The sequence below is a fragment of the Astatotilapia calliptera genome, chromosome 18, assembly GCF_964374335.1.
Source record: "Astatotilapia calliptera chromosome 18, fAstCal68.1, whole genome shotgun sequence".
Lineage (NCBI taxonomy): Eukaryota > Metazoa > Chordata > Actinopteri > Cichliformes > Cichlidae > Astatotilapia > Astatotilapia calliptera.
The window spans coordinates 27793530-27817083 of NC_137439.1; the positions used below are offsets into that span (position 1 = coordinate 27793530).

Consider the following 23554-nt stretch of genomic DNA (forward strand, 5'->3'; position numbering starts at 1 on the left):
CTAAATTGCCCAGAAAGACACACATCACTCCACTGTGACAAGTTCCTTATTCACCTCTGAGTAAGCGATCCATTTCTCTTCCTCCTCTTACAGTCAGTCCAAAGTCAAAGCGTCATAAAACCTCTGTCACTCATAGGCACGCTGAGTTTTATCCTTCCTCATACGGAGACGGATTCTATAAGACGCAAAGACGAGGAACGAGACGGGAATTAATGAAGATCCCACACCAAAGGATCATCGGGTAGACCGTTTTCATTTTAACGGTGACATTAACAGTGCTCTGTGATTTGTTTTACCGCTGCACACCTTGAGCGCTGACATTGAACACAACAGTTCAGATTAAAAAAGCCAAAAGAAACCCTTTAAATCGTCAGTACTTTGGTAATTGCAACTCATTGTATGGATTTCTTTTTCTTTTTCTCTCCAGGGACTAGAAATAAAAGAAACTTGTGATGTTGAGAAAGGTAAGGCTGAAACAAACTCGAGATAATAACTTTGGAGATGTGAGTTTTATTGAGAGAACTGCCGCCCCACCGAGTGTCACTTTGTGTTCCCGTAAACTGAAACCTAGTCCCGTGTCCCTGAAGGACAACGTGAAATCTTTCTGTCTTTTGCTTTCAGGGGGAATGGGTTTGGGTGGACTCGAGCATAGGGGTGCCCATCGGAGCAAGGGTCAAAGTAACACCGTCGGGTCAGCGGTTGCTGGTGGACGATGAGGGAAAGGTAAACAGTGCTTTTGCACTCTCACAGGGTAAAAGTCAAACATCCCAAAACGGCAACAGTTGGTGTTATGTTGCTGAGTGTATTCCCGTTTTCACCCTTCCTCAGGAGCGCAGGTTGTCACCGGAGCAGGAAGCCTCCCTCAAGATCATGCACCCTACATCGGTGGAGGGGGTGGACGACATGATCAAACTCGGGGACATGACGGAGGCCGGTCTCCTCAGGAACCTCCTGCTCAGACACAGACAAGGCATCATCTATGTGAGCAACACACTGAAGGAAAAAATGATTTTTGTCGCCAGTGTTCCTACATGCTTTGGACGCTTGTACTTTAAGTCAAGTATCTTTATCTTTACTGTCATTGTATAAACATGACACAGCAAAGCGTCTCCCAGAGCCAAATATAGAAAAAATATATTACAAGACAGAGAAGACAGTTGCTGAGGATAAAAAGCAGATTAAAAGTAAAATGGATTTGGTTCATTCAACTCAATTTTCAAAATATCTACACATCATGAGGCCAGCGCGCTGTGAATGACCTGATATAGACACTTAACGCTTTTGCCCAAAGACAGCAGGGATCTGCAAACCTGATTTGGATAAGTGGTTAAGAACAATTGGATGGCCTGATAATGGATTATAGGAAATATTCCTTTAATTTGTAACGGTTCGTTTCTCCCAGAACACCTTAAAACATCTTCCCTTGATGTTTGATTCCAGCCTCACATGAGCTGTTCAGCTTTCTCTCGCTGGGATTTCTTTCTTTTAATCAACTTTGATTCAATTGTGGCAAATCAGAACAATAGAACATTTTAAATCTCCAGGCAGACTCCAAATTTGCACAAACTTCACTGTCGAACATTTAATTTTCACTATCTTTTACTAGCGACAGTACATTTTTTATTCAAGAGTTAAAAAAAAAACAACATTTACTGAGTCGCAAATAAAAACACAGACGCTGTAACATTTATCATTTTACAGGTCCGGTGGACAAACTTTCGAAATGTTCATACTCTTACCTTTTTATTTAGTGTCTGACATAATGAGATGGATATGAATAGACATAAGTAGCAGATATAAGTAAGCATTCTAATAACTTTAATAACTGCTCTGTTTTTAGCCGTGATTGAAAATAGCATTGGATCATTTGACAAGAGCAACATTAAGTATCTTGTCACTCCACACACAGGATGTACCCTTAACATCATTTTGGTTAAATTTTCAATTCAGTTCAATTCAGTTTATTTATATTGCACCAAATCACAACAACAGCCTCAAGACACTTTATTTTGTAAGGTAAAGACCCTACAATAATACACAGAAAACAGAGAAAGCCCCCAACAATCAGATGACCCCCATAAGCAAACACTTTGAAAGTGGGAAGGAAAAACTCTCAGATTCAGGGAGATGTTGTGGAATAGAGCCAGAGATTAATAATAACTATTGACTGTTTATAAACACGTAGTAAGTGGAGAAAGTTGAAGGAGATTCTTTTCTAATGCAACATTTCTATGATTGTGTAGACCTACACGGGCTCGGTGCTGGTGGCCGTGAATCCATACAAAGATTTTCCAATATACACAGAAGAGCAGGTAAGGATATGCGCAGCTGATGACTTCACTGTAATATCGCAGTGATCTACTTCACACGCGTACCCTCCTTTTTGTCTCCAGGTGAGGTTATACCATAAGCGAAAACTGGGAGAGCTCCCGCCCCACATCTTTTCCATCGCTGAGGCCTGTTACTTTAACATGACTCGCCATCAAAAAAACCAGTGCTGCATCATCAGGTCAGCGTCTGTTATATCACTGAGGATCTTTAATATCTGAATTTGATTCTTTACAACTGCTCATTGATTTGATCCATCTCTGTAAGTGGGGAGTCTGGAGCAGGGAAGACCGAGAGCACTAAACTGATCCTGCAGTACCTGGCAGCCGTCAGCGGTGAGCTCTCTGAGCAGCGGATTGAGAAGCAGATCCTGGAGTCCAACCCGATTCTAGAAGGTAGAAAACACCAGCCAAAGAGTGCACAGTCATTATTAAATGTTGTCTTTATGGCATGGATGAACAACAACAACTTTTTTTTTCTTTTTGCATTTCAGCTTTTGGAAACGCTAAAACAATCCGCAATGACAACTCCAGCCGCTTTGGGAAATATTTGGAAATCTTCTTCAACAAGGATGGAGTGATTGAGGGTGCACGCGTGGAGCAGTATCTTCTGGAAAAGTCTCGTGTCTGTCGTCAGGTGAGTAAGCTCTGTTAAGACAACCTTTGTTATCTCTCCACGGGGCGGGAATGTGCGGTAAACCAGTAAAAACACAACACGCTACGTCTGAAGAGTTTGTTTCAGTCGATGTGCTGTTGTTGGCTTAATCTCGTGTGCTGCTGTTGCCATTGTCACTATCAGTACCATCAACAAGAGGAGTGAAGCTAAAGTAAACATGTTCCCACCCAGCCCGCATAAAAACTTGCGTGAGCTTATCATTTTGTAACACTAATGATTAATTTTTTCCTCTGCAACCTCAGGCTCTGGAGGAGCGAAATTACCACATATTTTATTGCCTGCTGGCAGGAATCTCAGCAGAGGAGAAAAAACGCCTGAGCCTCGGGAATGCCAAGGAATACAAATTCCTTACCAAGGTATTGCAATAAGGAAGGCTGTGACTGCCCGCATTGCTGGTGAAGTTATTGTGATGTCGTGTAATTTATGGAAAAAATTCTGCTAGTTCATTGCCCAGACTGTCCTGTAGTTTTAAAGGTTTTATTAATTCACAGCAAGTTTTCTTTTTCTTTTTTGTAAAAAACAAAACAAAACAGACATTTCTACACTAGATAGTAGAAAAATAAGAAATTGTATGTCATGTAATCTATTAGTCATTTACTTTAGTGTGTAGTATAAATTGCAGTATTGTTAATTATTAATTGGCAAAGCTGTAAAACTTGTGAAAATACAATGAAAAGTTTTAAATCTACGCACCCCTTCACATTTTCCAAAGCTGTCCTGTGGGCCAGATTGGAGTCTTTGCAAGGCCTGTTCTGGCCCCGAGGCCTTATGTTTGACACCCCTGCTTTCTCCTAGCTATTCTAAATCTTGTCTCTCACTCTTCAGGGCAACTGCATTGCTTGTGGAGGACGAGACGATGCCAAAGACTACAGTCGTATTAATTCCGCCCTAAAAACGCTGAATTTCTCAGGAAAAGACTGTCATGAAATCTTCAAGCTCCTGGCGGCCGTACTACACCTGGGAAACGTCTGCTTTGAGGGTGAGGATACAGAGTTAGAAACTATGTAAAGATTTTAGCCTGCACATAATGGAGCTTAGTTTATCTTTAAAATCATTTCCCTATCAGATTTCAGCAGAACAGCTATTCAAGTGTTGCCTAACGTTTAATCAAACATATCTCCATTCCTAATTTTATCAATGCTAGATTTTGATTCAGTGCCAAAAAACAAGCATATAATAAATAAGAGCATCAGTAGGCCTGATGATACCTATGGCAGATTGCAGTCTGTTCAGATCTATTATTAAATGAGTGAACGGATTTATTGTTCCATAAACAGGCAGCTAGTTATACAACAGTGAAACTGAATAGCAGACTAAATCATTTCTACACTTTGAATTTGTCAATGAAATTATTATTATTTTTTTAAATGGAGAAGTTGATTTATTGGTTTATTGGTTTGGCTCATGTCACCGTTTCCCAAACAAAGTTGAGAGATAGTGTCATGATTTTTTACATATACAGTGGGGCAAAAAAGTATTTAGTCAGCCACCGATTGTGCAAGTTCCCCCACTTAAAATGATGACAGAGGTCAGTAATTTGCACCAGAGGTACACTTCAACTGTGAGAGACAGAATGTGAAAAAAAAATCCATGAATTCACATGGTAGGATTTGTAAAGAATTTATTCGTAAATTAGGGTGGAAAATAAGTATTTGGTCACCTCAAACATGGAAAATCTCTGGCTCTCACAGACCTGTAACGTCTTCTGTAAGAAGCTTTTCTGTCCCCCACTCGTTACCTGTATGAATGGCACCTGTTTGAACTCATCATCTGTATAAAAGACACCTGTCCACAGCCTCAAACAGTCAGACTCCAAACTCCGCCATGGCCAAGACCAAAGAGCTTTCGAAGGACACCAGGAAAAGTATTGTAGACCTGCACCAGACTGGGAAGAGTGAATCTACAATAGGCAAGCAGCTTGGTGTGAAAAAATCAACTGTGGGAGCAATCATCAGAAAATGGAAGACATACGAGACCACTGATAATCTCCCTCGATCTGGGGCTCCACGCAAGATCTCATCCCGTGGGGTCAAAATGATCATGAGAACGGTGAGCAAAGATCCCAGAACCACACGGGGGGACCTGGTGAATGACCTGCAGAGAGCTGGGACCAAAGTAACAAAGGTCACATCAGTAACACACTACAACGGCAGGGAATCAAATCCCGCAGTGCCAGACGTGTTCCGCTGCTGAAGCCAGTGCATGTCCAGGCCCGTCTGAAGTTTGCCAGAGAGCACATGGATGATACAGCAGAGGATTGGGAGAATGTCATGTGGTCAGATGAAACCAAAGTAGAACGTTTTGGTATAAACTCAACTCGTCGTGTTTGGAGGAAGAAGAATACTGAGTTGCATCCCAAGAACACCATACCTACTGTGAAGCATGGGGGTGGAAACATCATGCTATGGGGCTGTTTTTCTGCCAAGGGGACAGGACGACTGATCCGTGTTAAGGACAGAATGAATGGGGCCATGTATCGTGAGATTTTGAGCCAAAACCTCCTTCCATCAGTGAGAACTTTGAAGATGAAACGAGGCTGGGTCTTCCAACATGACAATGATCCAAAACACACCGCCCGGGCAACAAAGGAGTGGCTCCGTAAGAAGCATTTGAAAGTCCTGGAGTGGCCTAGCCAGTCTCCAGACCTCAACCCCATAGAAAATCTGTGGCGGGAGTTGAAAGTCCGTGTTGCTCGGCGACAGCCCCAAAACATCACTACTCTCGAGAAGATCTGCATGGAGGAATGGGCCAAAATACCAGCTACTGTGTGTGCAAACCTGGTAAAGACCTATAGTAAACGTTTGACCTCTGTTATTGCCAACAAAGGTTATGTTACAAAGTATTGAGTTGTATTTATGTTATTGACCAAATACTTATTTTCCACCCTGATTTACGAATAAATTCTTTACAAATCCTACCATGTGAATTCATGGATTTTTTTTTACATTCTGTCTCTCACAGTTGAAGTGTACCTCTGGTGCAAATTACTGACCTCTGTCATCATTTTAGGTGGGGGAACTTGCACAATCGGTGGCTGACTAAATACTTTTTTGCCCCACTGTAACTATGGCAGCACGGTGGTTAGCACTGTTGCCGCACAGCAAGAAGGTCCTAAGTTCTATTCCACCATCAGGCCGGGGTCTTTCTGTGTGGAGTTTGCATGTGTTTGCGTTGATTCTCCCCGGGTACTCCGGCTTCCTCCCACCGTCCAAAGACATGCAGCTTGTGGGGATAGGTTAATTGGATAATCCAAATTACCACTAGGTGTGAATGTGAGTGCAAATGGTTGTCTGTCCCTGTGTGTTAGCCCTGCGACAGACTGGCGACCTGTCCGGGGTGTACCCCGCCTCTTGGCCTATGACAGCTGGGATAGGCTCCAGCGACCCTGAAAAGGATAAGCGGAAGCGAATGGATGGTTAGAACTTTGGAACAGCTGTTTTGGAATGAATGAAAGTTTCTTTGTTTCACTGACACCAGAGAACCAAAAGAATATTAATTTCACCATCAGCTTTTGGTCCCTAGATGCATCTGTTGGATTTGTGCATTAGCATTATTTTATGTTCCAAGCTAGATACATTTGTGACTTGTACTTGTGTAGTTGGAAGTGGTTTGGTTAAATCTCCTGACTGGTTGTAATATCTTTTAAAACTCACACTGACCTCATTTCACAGGATTACTCCTTACAGCTGTTATTGTGCTGTTTGTGTCTTATGTGTGAATTTGTGTTTCCATCAGCCAACACTCAAAATAACCTGGAAGCCAGTGAAGTCAGCAAATCAGAACATTTCAATGTGGCGGCATCACTACTGGAGGTGGGTCTCCTTCTCTATTAGCAGGTAAGATCTACTTTGCTATTAAATAGCACTAGTAAAGGTTTTTTTTTCTGTTTCTTGTGCTTAAAGGTGGAGAAGCCCACCCTGGCGACCAATCTGACTCATCGATCCTTTAAGACCAACCGCGAAATGGTGACTAAACCTCTGAGCTGTGAACAGGCAGCTGACTGCAGAGACGCCTTTGTGAAGGTAATGAGGGAGAGCCAGCAATTTTAAATCACTGCTTCCTTATTGGTTCCTGGCTTAGGATGAAAGAAACCTGGGCCCTGTAAATGCTGCACGCTGTACTTTATGAGGAAGCGTTCCAGTTTCACTGTGATAGAGCAGATGGTTTCCAACCTTTGACTGGTGCTTACAGCGTTGCTACAGTTACTCGGCATGTTTTAGAAAACTCTCGTCTTACTTTTCCTTGATGAGCTTCAGTGTAGATTGACTGATTTCTTATGATTGTAAGGTACAAGACGTGTAAAAATCCACACGCCACCAACATGTGGGTCAGGTGCAGAGCTCAAAAGAAACAATTAAATATAGAAAAGAATAAACAGTTTGCGTGTTTCAGAACTCCACTAAAATGTAACTCTGCTGGGTTTCTGTTCTCTCAGGCGATCTACAATAAGCTGTTCATATGGATTGTTAAGAAAATCAACAGTGTCATCTACAAGAAGCTGACCAGCAACTCCAAATCAGCCTACCTGTCCGTCGGCCTGCTTGACATCTTTGGCTTCGAGAACTTCAACACTAACAGGTCAGGAGGGTTTTTTTCTGTTATTCCTGTTTTGTACTTCATCAGATATTTTTTTCATTTTGACTTTTCATCTTGAATTAAGTTTAGTTTATGTTAGTTTAGTTTTTATTGTTGTTATAAATTTTTATTAGTTTCAGTGTTGGTTTTACTCTTTATAGCTATTATTGTAGTTAGGGCGTATGCCAAAAGCAAGGTTTTACAAAATCAGTACTGACATTGCAATTTAAGAAACAAAAAAAAATTGATAGCAGGTGACTCACAGGCTCATAAACTTCCAAAGTCTCAATAAACATTTTTGTCAAAGCCTTAATAGACAAGTTATGATAACAAGAATATATTTTTTATTTTCACAAAATCATTTCAGTTTGATTTTTTCTAAACTCTAGTTTATCTTTTTAATTTAGTTAACTAAAAAGTCTAGCACTCTTTTTCACTTTAGCATTGTTCAGCTACAATAACCTTAGCCTGAACTGTTGATGCAAAGCAGCATAGATTAGATATTTAAGGAAACAAGCAGCTGAACCCAATAAAGTACATAATAAAGTGGCCTGTGAGTGTACATTACCAGTATCTTCATTTTTATCCATTCGATTAGTTGAGTCAAACGTATTTCTCAGATATCTTTAAGCTTTCACAGCCGTTGCACTGCCGCCCTGACATATTTATGAAACATTAGACGATCAGACATTTCGTGGTATACTAAGGCATCTAATTTTCACAGTTATCACTATTTACAAGCCATCGTTTATTTTACAGTTTTGAGCAGCTTTGCATTAACTTTGCCAACGAGAAGCTGCAGCAGTTCTTCGTGGCCCACATCTTCAAGCTCGAGCAGAAGGAGTACATGAAGCAGGGCGTCATGTGGGATAACATCAACTTTAGCGACAATCAGAAGATTCTCGACCTTCTAGCTGGAATGCAATGTAATGTGCTGGCTCTTGTTGATGAAGAGAGCCACTTTCCAAAGGTATGCTTCTGCTGAGGTTTCTTATTTAAGGTTCTGCCCTGCTGCAGAAGCTTTTTTATTCAAAAGAATCACTTGGTTGGCCTTAGGGTACAGACGCTACGATGCTAGAGAAGTTGAACCAGCACCACAAAGGACACAAGAACTACATCGCCTCCAGGAGTGAACGTGACACAAACTTTGGGATTTGTCACTTCGCTGGCCTGGTTCAGTACGACTCCAATGGTAGGCAAGCAAACAGCAAATATTAAAACCTCAGCCAACGCAAGGTGCTCATGAGCGCAGTAATACTTTGTTGTTGCCTTTTTTCTCCTTCCTCAGGTTTCTTGGAAAAGAACAGGGATGCTGTCAGTTCGGACATCATTAAGATGCTTGACATGTCTGCCAATAAGCTACTGCGTGACATATTTGAGTCTGAACTGTCAACCAATGGGATTAAGGCTGTTAAAAATAAAAAGTTCATCATGACCCCAAGCAACTCTCTGCGGGTATGAAAGGATAAAGTCATGTCTGATCCTTGGGCAAACTGCAATAAATGTTCCTGTGTCATTTAGTTTCATAACGCTGCCAATGTTTATTTGATCAGGTGTATCAAGGACTTCATTTTTGAGTTTTTCCTTCTGTCACATGTCATCCTCACAGGGATTGGCTGACACTCGCAAACAAGTGCCGACACTGAGCGGCCAATTCCGGCAGTCTCTGGACTCCCTAATGAAGGCTCTGTCTGCCTGCCAGCCTTTCTTCATCCGCTGTTTCAAACCCAACAATGGCAAGCAATCTGAGGTGAATGTGCAACTGCTTCTGCCGCCATGGCAACACCATACAGTTGCTGTGTAAACTGAGCAATCATGTATGCTAAGAAAGGGAAATGAGGGGGAAGCTTGTGACAAACTAGTGTATTTCAGCAAACTGTTTGCTGAAATTAAGACATTTCCTTTAAATCCTGTCATTTCCCGAAATAATAAGGATGTTGCTGTGTTTTTTGTTTTGTTTTGCTTTGTTATGTTTACTGCCACCATTTGCAATAGAGCTCATTCTGTTTTGTGCCATAAACCAACGGAGCCAATTTCCTGTTAAATATCACCTGATATCACAGAGAGTAAAGTACAATGCTGCGCTAGTATCTGTTGAGCTTTTCTCACCCTTTGGATTTAGACTAGAAGTCACGAAAAGTTCACACATTCTGAACTCCCTGACCAATATTGTGGCAAAGCGTTGTTAGTCCACAGTGCCACGTGTCACAGTTCTCCTGTGAAATCCAAGCACCTGCTGGCAGGACTGGCACTTACTTGGTGATCGTGGTCCACACAGGACCACTTCAAATTCAAATGGGTCATTAAGTCTCAAATCAGCAAATGCTTTGTACATTTTCTGCTTGACCTTCCCTAATTTACCTAAAATTCTAATGAGCCAAAGTTTGAGCATATGTAAGGATTGCTATAAAAAAAGCACTGAATTTTCCAGGGTTTTATCTTCAATAGATTTTTAGATATTCATGTTCAAAAATTACCACATATTTCAAAGTGTGAAAAAAATATCCGGTGGGTCGACGGGCCATTTTTCAAAAAAATAGATCTTGAAAAGTATTTGAGCAAACAATTTCACAGCAATCATCATATATGTTCAAACTCGGGACCATAAAAAATGTTAAAATAAAATTTGAAAACATTTTTGAGATGGAATACCTCAGAGGTATTTTACTTTTCTTCCAGCCTCTCTGAGGTTAATAGCTGTTGTAAAAAAATAAAACAGTGAGAATAAACATTGGGTAGATTTGAAATTTGATAGAATCAAAATCTGGCACACGGATATATTCACATGTGCCAAATTCGGCTTGGATGATCATTTGATTGGGTACACACTCAAATCAAGCTTAGAGTAATGAACTGCTGACATTTACTGTAGATGTGGAAATCACCCCATAGTCCAGCCTGAAAAATAAAAAGGTTGGATAGTTGTTGTGTTAAGAGAATATTCATCACCACTTTAATTTGTTCTCTTCTAGGTGTTTGACAGAGAGCTGTGTATGCGTCAGCTGAGATACTCCGGCATGATCGACACCATCCGTATTCGGAAGCTGGGATTTCCCATTCGACACACGTTCGACGACTTCTTAAAGCGCTACAGGGTGCTCCTGAAGACGACCGTCTGCAACCCCAATACCGTTAAGTCATGATGCATCCTGTTTTTGGAACCCAAGATGTGAAAATGAGTCTTTTATTGGGTTCTCTCATCAGTTCTTAACTGATATATTCTTTACTGTCTCTCCAGGAGTCTGCTTTGGCCTGTTGTAAAGCCATCTGTGAGGCGGTGATCGAAAGGGAGGGCGAATGGAAAATAGGCAATACCAAAGTTTTCCTAAAGGTGCTGAAAACTTCTAACCATGTTGTATTGTAGCTTTTTCTCAAGGCACAAGATGGTAAATGGCCTGTATTTGTATAGCACTTTACTAGTCCCTAAGGACCCCAAAGTGCTTTACACATTCAGTCATCCACACATTCACACACTGGTGATGGCAAGCTACATTGTAACCACAGCTACAATGTAGCCTGGGGCGCACTGACAGAGGCGAGGCTGCCGGACACTGGCGCCACCGGGTCCTCTGACCACCACCAGTAGGCAATGGGTGAAGTGTCTTACCCAAGGACACAACGACCAAGACTGTCCGAGTCGGGACTCGAACCGGCAACCTTCCGATTACAAGACAAACTGCAAACTCTTGAGCCACGATTGCCCCTTAGATGATTGTGGCCATGACATAGTGAAACACTAAATCAAAGAGACATTACATCTCTCTTGAATGATTGCAGAAAATGAATCTACATTAATGTGGATTCACATTAATGTGGATTCATTTTTGAAATATGATTAACAATTGAAGTTTTCTTCAATATCAGAAAGTCTTTTAAAAGAAATTCTCTTTATTTCAGGATGTTCACGATTCTATTCTTGAAAAGCGGCGGGAACAAGAGCTCAGCAGGGTAGCTTTGGTGATCCAGAGAGTCATGCTTGGACAGAGAGACAGGTGCAGGATATCCTACACATTCATATCCAGTGCAGAGGGGACACATAAGAGGAAAGGACTGCACATATGAAGGCTTAAAAATACACCTTTTTAATAACTTAAGTTCTTTGCTTCAAATCTCTTTTAGAAAGTCTTTTCTGAGGAAGCGTTCGGCAGCCGTGGTGCTACAGCGGTCCTGGAGAGCCTACATGAAAACAAAGGTTCAATAACTTTTTATAGAAGTCAGAGCTTGTAGCTGCCTTGATGTTTAGGGAGGACTCACCTCAGGTTTGCTTCCCTCTTTCGGTCTGACCAGGTTCAGCGCGGCTTTGAGCGGCTGGCAGCACTAATCCGTAGCCGGAAACTCCAGGCAAAGTACCAAAAGCAGCGAGAAGCAGCAGTCGTCATACAAGCACAGGCATGTACTCTCATGTAGGAACTGTTTAGTGCAATATGTTACAAGTAGTTGTTTTTTATTGTTTGGAATATTGGAAAATATCGCTGTATTTGATCAAATTTTAAGCATTTTATAGTGAAATTAGGATATTTTATCAAATCTTATCAAAATCTACGTTACATATCGGTTGTTGTGTATTTAATTAATTACTGATATTTTTGTTATTTCTTAAATAATTTGCTTTAAATTGCACTGATTGATCGGGTTTAGGTACGAGGCTATGTGGCGAGGAAGGACTTGAAGAAAAAGAGAGAGGCAGTCACACGGCTGCAGGCGCAAAGGCGAGGAGTGCTGGCCAGAAGGGAAGTTGAATCCATGATGAACACGGTGAGTGCTCAGCATCTTGGAAGGTAAAGTTGCACAAGTTGCACTCTGAAAAGGAGCCTACTTTCAAACCTTTTTGTCTCTTTTGTCTCGAAGGCTTTAGTTTTAAAACAGCTGGAGGAGGTCTCACAGATACTGGACAATGAAACCAAGTCAGAGTCAGAGCACGATTCAGACGACGAAGATCTTCCCGTCACGCCTTCAGTCAATGTAGCAGACGAAGAAACTTCAGAATCTGAGGTTAGCTGATTCTAATTCTGTCATGTTAACATGTCCTACTTTTTCTTCATTGAGTGTGTGCGTTTAAGATCTGGTATAAATTCTCTTTTCCCTCCAAAGACGAGTCACAGCAGTCCAGAGCCTGTAAAGATAATCTCTGAGCTCTTGGAGCCAGAGTTGATAGTCACCCCACCATCAAACTCGATATCCCCGACCCCTTCGGTGGATGAAGAGAAGGAGGAGGAGACCGATGACTTTGAGGACGACGGTGATGAGTTTTCATTCTACAGGTTCAGCCAGCGTTACTTCCAGGACAGCGCCAGCCACACGCACATACCCTACCGACTCAAGAAGTCTCTTCTGCATCACGACGATGAGGGTGACACACTGGTGAGAAGTCAGACGGGAACGAGTCACAGCCGTATCACTATTAACCCAAGAGATTTCTCTCCTCACAAACAGTTTCTCATTCCTCTCCTCACCTCCAGGCATGTCTGACTATATGGTGGATCATTTTGCGCTTCATGGGGGATATACCAGAACCCAAATCCTCAGATGCCATATCAGTGGCATCAAGCAACACGCCCCAGGCTCCACCCAGCAGGCAGGGCAGGAGGCTGAGTAACTTGGTGGGACTGGACCAGGTAAACTATTACATATATCTTATTATTACACTGAAAAAAAAACAATCTAACTATTTAACCTCTAGTAATGATGTCATTCTCGGACAGAAAATACTGAGGAAGAACAAGAAAAAGTTTGACAGAAGAGCCTCTTCTATCCCCGAGGAGGTGATTATAATACTCTTCATTCTGTCTTTTTTTTCTGTCACTGGTTCATAACACAAACTCTGTGGCAATTGTTATTATTATCACTGTTATTTGTATTATTGTCATCGTAACCAGCCAGAAAACTTGACAGGAGAAGAGGATGTTATGATTGGAGAGGGTACCACGCTGCAAAGGCCACTTTCAGACTTGGAAAAAATTCACATCATCATCGGCTATGCTCTGTCAAAACACGGCATATGGTAAATGCTGCCTTACAAGTATTTTGAAGAATGAACAATATGATATATCTGTAAATAACTGTAGGTAAATGTGTGTAAGTAATTTTAAGTAGTGTGAAATTGTATGCTAATTTTGCAGAAAAACAATAATTTCCTCATCTTACTAGACGGGCTATAGTTTTTGGGCTGTGGGCCGTATTTACTTGGATGTGTGATGAAAGGTTTCTCCCACTGAAAACGAGTCAACTTTCTGGGATTTACACAGGCTGCCTAAAATTACTTAGACATCAATTAAAATTACATATGCAGTACTTAAATGTAAGTATTTGTAGATAAATATGATTACATTGTCATTTCGATTATAATAACTACAATTCCATTTAATTACAGGGAACTGTGGTTATGGGCTGTATTTTAAGATGTTACCTACTTTTTTCATTTTTTTGGTTCTCTCTCTGTGCAGGGATGAGATCTATTGTCAGATCTGTAAACAGCTGTTGAAAAACAATGACAGGAGGAATCGTATGCAAGGGTGGATTCTCCTCTCCATCTGTCTGGGGATTTTCCCTCCAACAGACCTCTTTAGGAAGGTCAGTCTACATGAAGTCATTTTATTAATCCTGCCTCAAACTTCATGTTAATCCTTGTCATGCCACTTTAGTTGAATTTAGCCGAGGTATTATCGTGTTGCTTACTGTGTCCTGTTCTGTGCTTCACAGTATTTAGAGAACTTTCTCCGCAGAGGGCCATATGACTACAGGGGGTATTGCATTGAGCGCCTGAAACGTATCGTAGCCAATGGACCAAGAAAAGAGTTGCCCTGCTGGATAGAGCTACAGGTAAAAAGCAGAAGGTGCTCCAATATGGTGCTGAGGTCACTGTTTATTTAGTTTTAACTTTTGGCCAGCAGCAGCAAAATTTGAATTGTGGTTGGAAACAACTGGTTTTTTTCTTCTTTCTTACCCTGCACTGAAAGGCTGCCAGGACCAGGAAACCCATTGATACGACTGTGGCAATACAGGATGGTCGAAATATTGAAATACAACTGAACTCGTCCTCCACATCTGAGGAAGTCTGCCAAGATGTGGCCAATGACATCGGTCTCAAAGACACCTACGGATTCTCCCTGTACATTAGGCTCTATGACAAGGTCAGTGAAAGCTTCTGATTCTACATCAAGGCTTGGGTACTCTGTATCTTCTGACTGTAGGTTCTGACTAGTCCAGTGCAGAAAGAATTGCAGTTTGCCACACTCATTCAAACTCTGCTGACTTCTCGTCACCAGATGTGGTCTCTGGGGAACTCTGGGGCACACGTGCTAGATGCAATATCTCAGTGTGAGGAAGAGATGAGGAGGCAAGGCAGACTGGAGAAGGATACCCCATGGTCGCTGTCCCTCCGCAAGGAACTGTTCACACCCTGGCACGAAAGTAAACTAGATGAAGTCAGCACAGATCTTATCTACAGGCAGATCATCAAAGGAATCAAGGCAGGAGAGTACGTTGCTGATAAGGTAAGGCTTTTTCTTTTTTCCTGAAATATTACGGAAAACAGTGTGTAATAATAATAATAATAATACATTTTATTTACAGTCACCGCTCATGACACTCAGGCTATTAAGTTCCAAAATCGCAGTATGCACATCTACTTTTCTGGTGTATTTTCATCTTATGTACAAAATAAAGCACAAAAGGGGCACTAATTGTTGCTGGGCCAACGCTTAAAAGACCTTAAATATAAAAAAGCCTCCAAGGCACTCCCCTTTCAAAATAAAATAAAAATGCCTTCATTTTCATGGCAAGGTTTTGTAAAGGACTGCAGTCTCTTCCAGTGATAAGCTAGCTGCCTTATCACGTAAAACAGTTAAAGCCAGTAAAACTGCTGCAGTCTGAGAAGTAACTCATGAATAATTATTTTAATATCCTTCTTTAATCAGGATTTATATTGTAACAATAGAACAACTGACAAACCCACAGAAACCTCTCATTCAATCTTGCAGCTCCTGTAAGCCTTATAAGACATCTTAGCTTGGCTTTAGCTTAGCTAACGTTTAAGCAAATGGCAGACAGAAGAAGAAAGTGAACAACTAGCTTGGATACATGGTGGGATGTATGTAACGGCCAAAGAGTTGGAAAAATATAACGACTAGGAAAGTGAAAGCCGATGTTAATTTAAATGGAATAGCTGACTGCTTACATTGCTTTGTGGCTGTCAGACGCACCCATACGGAAAAGAAATAGTAAAAACTTATATGTGATTACTCATGAAAGTGGCCACTTTCGCATTACTTTCATACATTGTTTTAGTAAGTATCCAAAACATACAAGTTTCATTATATAATTTTTCAAGGGATCTTATATCTGTTTTCACTCTTATATGCTTTTCATACAAGTTTCACACAAGGCAGATACAAACTTTATAAGATTTATATATATCTTTTCCATATGGGCATAGACGGGCAACCATTTCCTACTAGCTTAGCCTGAAATTTGTAGATGTTTGTTCACGGCTAGTTTCTATTGCCTGTGTCTCACTAAAGAACAAGGAAGGATTTGGAAAACAAGAAAATCTATCAGTAAAGTTTTATTTATTTATTTTTTTCATCCATTGTGTTTTTAGAGTAAATGCAATAATTGTGATTCTTAAATGAACAAATTAAGAGTAAGAAACTAGATAACTGTAAATGTAAAATTTACTATACTGTGGTGCTAAACAGTATATCAGCAGGCATTTTGTAGTTTTCAAATATTTTGCAGCTCAAATAAGTTACTTAGTGAGGTCAACTATTTCTTATTTGTCCACTTTTTATTCTACTATAAATTTTATCATGATGTTCTCCAAACATTTTGTCAACTGTATCTAATAAAGTTGTACTTTATCTACTCAGGATGATGATTATATCCAGCTGGCAATAATGCACTATTACATCATGTTTGGCTCCGAGTATAGCGTTGAGAACGTCACCAAAGTGGTTAATGAGTGCATCACCACCCAGCTTATTGAAAGCAAGTCTAAAACAAGATGGACCCAGTTCATCAGCTCAGCACACAAAGAGGTAAATCAGTCTATTTTATGTATGGTCAGCATGGATTGTTTTAAAACATAACGCCTCATAAAGGCACCCTCACAATCGTCGTTACCTCATGTAGGGTCCTTATGTCAGTGGGAGGCAAAACTCGGATGAGGTAAAAGGAGAACTGGTGGACATCGCACGCAAGAAGTGGGCAATCCACTTTTCAAAGTTTTTTGAAGTCACAATGATGTCAGGTGAGTCTGCGCACAGCTTTTTTCACACAGAGGCTGGGATATACAATCCTTTTACAAGTGAATGTTGCCGTGTTACACATTTGTATTGCAAACTTTACTTCTGCTAACTAGCATTTATGAATTCCAATTCACTACTTAAAATCTGCAACACCATATCTGTCCACAGGACCACCTTTGCCCAAAAGCAGATTTATTGTGGCTATAAACTGGACTGGCATCTTCTTCATGGACGAGAGAAATAGGCAACTTCATGAAATTCCTTACATAGCAGTTAGGAAAGTCCAGGAGAAGAGGTACGGTCTCACATTTTTATGTCTGTGTGTATGTAAATTTGCTCTATTTACTTTCTTAAAAAGATTTTTAAATTGTGCCTTTAAAAGAATCTAATAAAACTGACACTGATGATTATGACCCATTTAGTGACAGTGCCCAGACCATTAGCTTGATCACGATCACAGGAGAGTATGTCCTGAAGTCTCCTGAAGCTGAGAAAATTGTAACACTGATAGAGAACAATGTGGAAGGGCTGAGACAGCGCTCAGTGTTTGCAACCGCTCAGCAGGACTCTAGCAAATCAGGTAAGAGTCTACAGCATGTTCAGTATCCATAAATACAGTCACGCACACCAAAACACTCACGTCTGTCTGTCTCTGTACGCTTCTGCAGATGACCCGCTGTTTCTGGTTTGTAAGCGAGGTGACCTCCTGCAAGTAGACAAAGAAAAAAGTGCCCCTAATGAGAGCTGTTTCATCGCCACCAACAAGCGCACTGGCAGCTCTGGTGCAGTCTATAAGAAAATATTGCTGTTCCTGCCAACTCTTACCGAGCCGACTAGTGAAATGCTGGTAAAGTTGACTTTACCTTACATGTTGAGTAGTTATGACTAGTTTATCAGAGCTCAGGTATAGGCAAATCACTGATTTCATTTTTAATGGTGTTTTAATGGTAAAGACTTTACTAAAGAACAGAAAATCTTTACAGACATGAAGATTTTTCATCGTGCGCTTCTAAGTCTATGCAGTGAGAGATGCACAAGTTCTGTTAGTTCACATCACATAACGCCCTCTTGTAGTTTATCTGGCAAATTGCTTCTGACCCTTCAGGAACAACTCAATCCAAAGCAGGATAAGAGGAGAGCTTCACTAGTTCTTAACCCCGTTCAAGGAGAAGAAACAGTGGCCCCTGTCTCTTTGAAAGAGTTTGCCCTTGAGAATTTCAGGTAATACTGAGGCTCTTGTATTTTTAGCTAAACGCCACTTCTCAAAAATGTGGCATTCATGTTTGACTCTTCATTTGGCAAATCGAACAGCACTCGTGCAGACGATATTTAAGCTCTTTGTCCCTCGCAGATCTGTGAGTGGCGGTCGGCAAGGATACAAAGGAGGCAACAGAGAGAAACTGTGGGTCATTTCCAGAGAGCCTCTCAAGCAACCACTCCTGAAGGTGCTGGTCAACAACTCTGAGCTCAGCAACCTGGCCTGCAGTGCCTTCACTGATATCCTTTTAAAAAACACATGAACTGGTACCTGCATTTATGGATTGCTGAGATGTTTTCTTATGACTAAACCACAGTTTAACTAGCATCCATACTGTTGGTTCACATAGGCAGATATTTGAAAGTATGGTACCAAATTCTTCAGCAGTTTGTCTGTAATCTAAAGAGGAAAGAGCCATGTCTAATTTTAATGTTGTTTGAGTGAGTCCTTAACGTTAGCCTCTACCCATCCTGAAGTACATGGGCGACTACCCCATCAAACATGTCCGCAGTCCCGTAGAGTTGACCGACCAGATCTTTGGTCCAGCCACAAAGCATGAAGAACTGCGCGATGAAATTTACTGCCAGATCATGAGACAGATGACCGCCAACAGCAACAGGTTCTCCAGTGTGCTTCACTGTGTCGGAAAGACACCAAAACAATAATCACAAAAAATCCATTTCCATCATATCGTTTTCTCTTTCTTCCCCTCACTTCAGTTTGAGTATGGAGCGTGGGTGGCAGCTGATGTGGCTGTGTTCAGGCTTGTTCCCGCCCAGCTGGGATTTATTGAAACACACACAGTGCTTCCTGGAGTCGCGGCCCAGATACCCACTGGCTGCTCTTTGCCTGGAGAGGCTGCAGGAGATCTGCAGGTCAGCCTGGCGATACGAACACTATTTAGAAACAAAAATCCTGAGAAGATTAGAATTACTGATTATTTTGATACTTCAAAATGTGGTTGTCCGTATTTTAGAAATAGCATTGCTTTAAAACTGGTATTAAATTGTGATGAAAATCTAACTGACAGAATCTACTCTCTGGTAAATGCTGGCCCCCAAAATTACCACAATGCACACTTTAGAAACCACAAAAAAGTTTATCAGCTGAGTTTACTGAGTTTAATTTTTTTTTTTTAAAAACATATCCACGGTATTGTAACTTAGTGATCTGAAATTCCACATAAATATATTTTTGTGTGTGTAACTTCATTTGTTTTGTATACTCAGTAAGAAGCCCAGGAATCTTCCTCCCCATTTCGTAGAAGTGGACGCTATCCAACAGAACAGCCCTAAGATCTTCCAGAAAGTCCACTTCCCAGATGATACAACTGATGTAAGAACCTGCATTCAATCAATTTTTGGATTTAATGATAATTTTAAAAAATGCAATCATTTGCACAACTCATAAATCCCTATTTTATTCACAATAGAACATGAAATCATGTTGAATGTTTAAACTTGAATGTTTACCCCTTTGACGCATAGTGGTCACTACAGTGGACAACTATCCAAATGCTGTTTTCTCGAGTTTGTGTCAGTGTTGATGATATACTTGCACATAAACCACTACATTGGACACTGATGTGTCCATACCCTGCCACCTACTGGTCGTTTAATATTACTATAGATGTATGATGTGTTTCATTGTAATTATTGTTATTTAACCCTTTCATGCATGAATTATGACAACCTTGATCATGATTTTTTCTTAAGCATTGTTATTCATCTTTTCAAGCCTAAAGATGAATAAAAAATCCTGATCGAGGTTGTCATAATTCTGCATGAAAGGGTTAAATTTTGCTATTTGATGAAATATATTCAGTCATTTTGATTTGGATCGAAGCAACATAGCTCAAAAAAATTGGCAAAGGCTAGAAAACCTAAAAAGAAACCTTTGCAGGAATATTATTGCACTGTCTAGGTTATGTGGCAATAGATCAATAACATGACTGGGTATAAAAAGAACATCTTAGAGGGGCGGAGCTTCTCAGAAGTAAAGCTGAGAGGTTCACCATCTGCAAAACATTGCATTTGCAAATTGTGGGAAATTTTCAGCATATTATTCCTGAATGTAAAACTGGGAAGACCAAATATCCCATGTTCCAGATATGCTGCCTTCTTTTTCTTTGGGATAAAGCTCTCTTAAAATGGACTAAGGCAACAAAAAAAAAAGCCTGGATCTCTGATGCCACAGGGAATTGGCAGCTTGCATATCTGAAAAGAAACGACCAATGCAGGTTTTAGAGCAACATATGCTCCCATCCAGATGACGTGTCGTCCAAGGAAGTCTGTGCATATTTCGGCAAGACAATGTAAAATTGCATACTGAAGCTTTTACAACAGGATTGCTTAGTAGTAGAGGAGTCCAGGTGCTGAACTACCTGATGTCCAGACCTTTTACAAATTAAAAACATTTGGCTCATCAATGCTGTGACACATTTAACATAGTGTCACAGGTTTCTTGGCATTGGAGTTGTATTAACCATAAGAGAGAGATTAAGAATCAGTTTTGCCATTAAATGTCGATTTAATGTTATCATGATTTCTTGTCCTTGCTGTGGCGCAGATAGTCGAGGTGACATCAACAACCACAATTGGAGACATGTGCATCAGCATCGCCTCTCAGCTCATTCTGTACTCACCTGAAGGATACGGCCTGTACCTGAAAACACTAACCAAGGTGGTGTTGCCTAACACTGTCAGTTCAGTGTTTTCGATCAGACATTAGCTTGCACAGTGATCTGATAGAAAAGACAAAAATGCTATGCACAATATCACAATACAGTCCATATGTAACAAATACATCTTTTTCCTTTATGTGACGAAGCTTTTTTGGTTTCAATTCTTAGACGGTGAGCATGGAGGAGGATAAATATTTCTTTGACAGTCTAAAGATAACCTCAGACGTCCCCAAAAAAAGAAAAAAGGGGAAAGAAGGTAATGGAGTAAACCAACTGCGGTCACTTTTTTTTTATGCATGTCTTTGCCTTGACAGATCTAATCAGTGTAAATCTCACTTTTTTTAGTCACTCAGACCAATTTACCTTCCTTGGTGCTCTTTAAGAGGAAGCTCTGGTTCAATGTGAACCCGGGGAAAGATGTGAAAGCAGATCTCACTTTCCATTTCCCACAGGTATCTATATTACAACCACTCTCTTTATTCACTGAGATTCTTTTCATGTTTAAGATGAATAATTGTCACGATATCTTACCTCGAATTTGCTTCTTTGCAGGAACGATCGAAGTACCTGCGGGGATACCACGACTGCACCAAAGAAGACATGATTACCCTGGGTGGGCTCCTATTCAGAGTCAAAGTAGAATCAGACATGTCACAGTTCGTCATGATCCCCAAAATGTTGAAGGACCTGGTTCCTGCTGACCAGCAAAAGATCATGTCCCCTGATGAATGGAAGAAGGTAAAGAACAAATTGTACAGAAGCACCCCCCAAATGGTCTATTTCATGTCTCAGAAGATGGGATTGGAGCTCCGGTGTAAGGCTATTTTATGCTTTATTGTTTTTCTTGCAGCACATCATCTCCTCATACAAGCAGCAGAGTGGCATCACAGTGGACGAAGCCAAAATCGACTTCCTAAAAATCATTTCAAGTTGGCCAACCTTTGGCTGTACCTTCTTTGAAGTTAAAGTGAGTTAGCTGGAGTAAGTGACAGACACACTGGCCCGCAAGAATTTGAGGAAACTGATGTTACGTTGTTTCATTTGCAGCAAACATGTGAATCTAGCTACCCAGCTATACTTCTGATCGGCATCAATAAGCAAGGGGTTCGCTTAGTAGACCCAGAAACAAAGGTATGTTCAATAAAAAGCACAATATATTTATATTTTTACAGTAGCCTAAGGTCATTTGTGCTTATTTGCAAATAACATTGCATTACTTGAAACTCTTTTAGGACACAATGATAATGCACGAGTTCAGCCGCATCACAGAATATTTCAGCAAAGGCAACTCCTTCCAGATGACCATCGGCACCATGTTCAGGGGCATCACCTTTGTCTGTGAAACCCCAAATGTGAGTGACGGGCTTTGAATGTATTTTGATGCATGACAAAACACAGAATTTCCTTTAGAATGAATGCCAATAAATGTTAAGGAGAATAAAATATGATGTGAAAGATTTGCACAAAAAGAATCATTCTTTTCTTTTTCAGGCCCACACGATCGAAGACCTCCTCAGATCCTACGTCAGCATGTATGAAAAGGCAAGGCAGGCCCCCCTTAATCACAGGAAGAGCATATTTTCTTAAGGTTTCACTGGCAGAAGTATAGACTTAACCTTTGTGGATTATATGTACTCCTGCCCAATGTCTCTATAGGAATGTATTTGTATCCTTAAAAATACAAACTCATCAATTTGTACATTTAGATTTTAGCATTTACAATTCTTTCTAATGAACAAGCATTCAAACTGTAATATTTCCATTGTTATCGCCTTAAATGCAGTAAAATTCTGTTTTGTGAAGAAACGGTTGCATGTCCACGACTTCCTCTGACATTCATGTAACTGTCATGGCATTAAACTATGACGTCCAACTGTGTCCTATTCCTACAATGATTAACATTTAACAGTAAATTTTGCAATTCACAAAACACTGATTACATTTCCCTGCTGCTTCTTATGTCTTGCATTTTAAAACACAGCTTTTTTTAGCGCACATTCCCATCAGTTTCAAAATAAAACATTTTTAAAAACCCACTTTTCACCAAGAAATATGTGCACTTGCATTAAAACGCAGCTCCCTTTTCACAAACAGGAACCCTTGTGCATGGAAGTATTTTCCATTTTCATTAATACGTTTAGGATATGTGAAATTCATGTTAACAAACTGTTAATCTTCACATGCTTTGTAGTGTTTTATGCAACAAACCAGAACATTATAATAAGCCTGTGGCCTAAAATAGACCAGATTGTTGTTAAGGGAGGGAAAAAACTAACTGATAAACTATTCTTTACTGATCGAGACATTCAGTCCTTGCTAGGTCTTAAAGTTAGGTCAGTATGGTTAGGTAATAATGACATATTATACTGTGTCATTATTATTACTATTATTATTTAACAAAAAGCTAAATGCAGAAGCAGTGCATGAAAAACTATGACAGCCTGTGATTCAGTAACTTGTATAACAACACTACCAATAACTTAATAACCCAAAGTAATTGTATTCCATATTATTTTATCAGTTTTTCACATCACTGTAGAGGAACTTTGCTTCACTCTTTTTTTAAAGCATTACTTCAGCTCAGTAAAGTTTTCAAGCAGTCATTTATGCACACCTCAGAGTCCCGCCACAACATTTCAATCAGGCTGAGGTCTGCACTTCGACTGGGCCATTGCTACACCTTAATTCTTTTCTTTCTTCGGTGGTTCTGTGGTAGATTTGCTGCTATACTTGGGATCATTGTCCTGCTGCGTGACCCAGTTTTGGCTAAGCTTTAGATGTCGGACATAA

General features: G+C 40.5%; 1 protein-coding gene across 1 annotated transcript; it reads left to right on the forward strand.

Annotated features, from left to right (window-relative positions):
• The first annotated feature begins 452 nt into the window (after window positions 1-452).
• Window positions 453-22637, forward strand: LOC113010024 (unconventional myosin-VIIa-like). The gene is made up of 49 exons (XM_080293302.1): window positions 453-464; window positions 622-723; window positions 829-981; window positions 2244-2312; window positions 2394-2509; window positions 2596-2723; window positions 2822-2964; window positions 3246-3359; window positions 3829-3982; window positions 6739-6815; window positions 6906-7025; window positions 7439-7581; window positions 8338-8548; window positions 8635-8770; window positions 8867-9033; window positions 9188-9328; window positions 10551-10709; window positions 10817-10909; window positions 11476-11570; window positions 11698-11770; window positions 11866-11967; window positions 12217-12333; window positions 12427-12570; window positions 12670-12939; window positions 13038-13193; window positions 13281-13340; window positions 13455-13579; window positions 14022-14148; window positions 14278-14397; window positions 14535-14708; window positions 14844-15071; window positions 16446-16613; window positions 16708-16825; window positions 16992-17118; window positions 17246-17403; window positions 17492-17670; window positions 17929-18044; window positions 18175-18320; window positions 18547-18700; window positions 18801-18956; window positions 19311-19416; window positions 20650-20763; window positions 20933-21020; window positions 21110-21216; window positions 21317-21502; window positions 21615-21731; window positions 21812-21895; window positions 21997-22116; window positions 22256-22637. The coding sequence occupies exons 1-49, from the start codon at window positions 453-455 to the stop codon at window positions 22349-22351; spliced, it is 6369 nt and encodes a 2122-aa protein (XP_080149428.1). The 3' UTR covers window positions 22352-22637.
• Window positions 22638-23554: the final 917 nt, after the last annotated feature.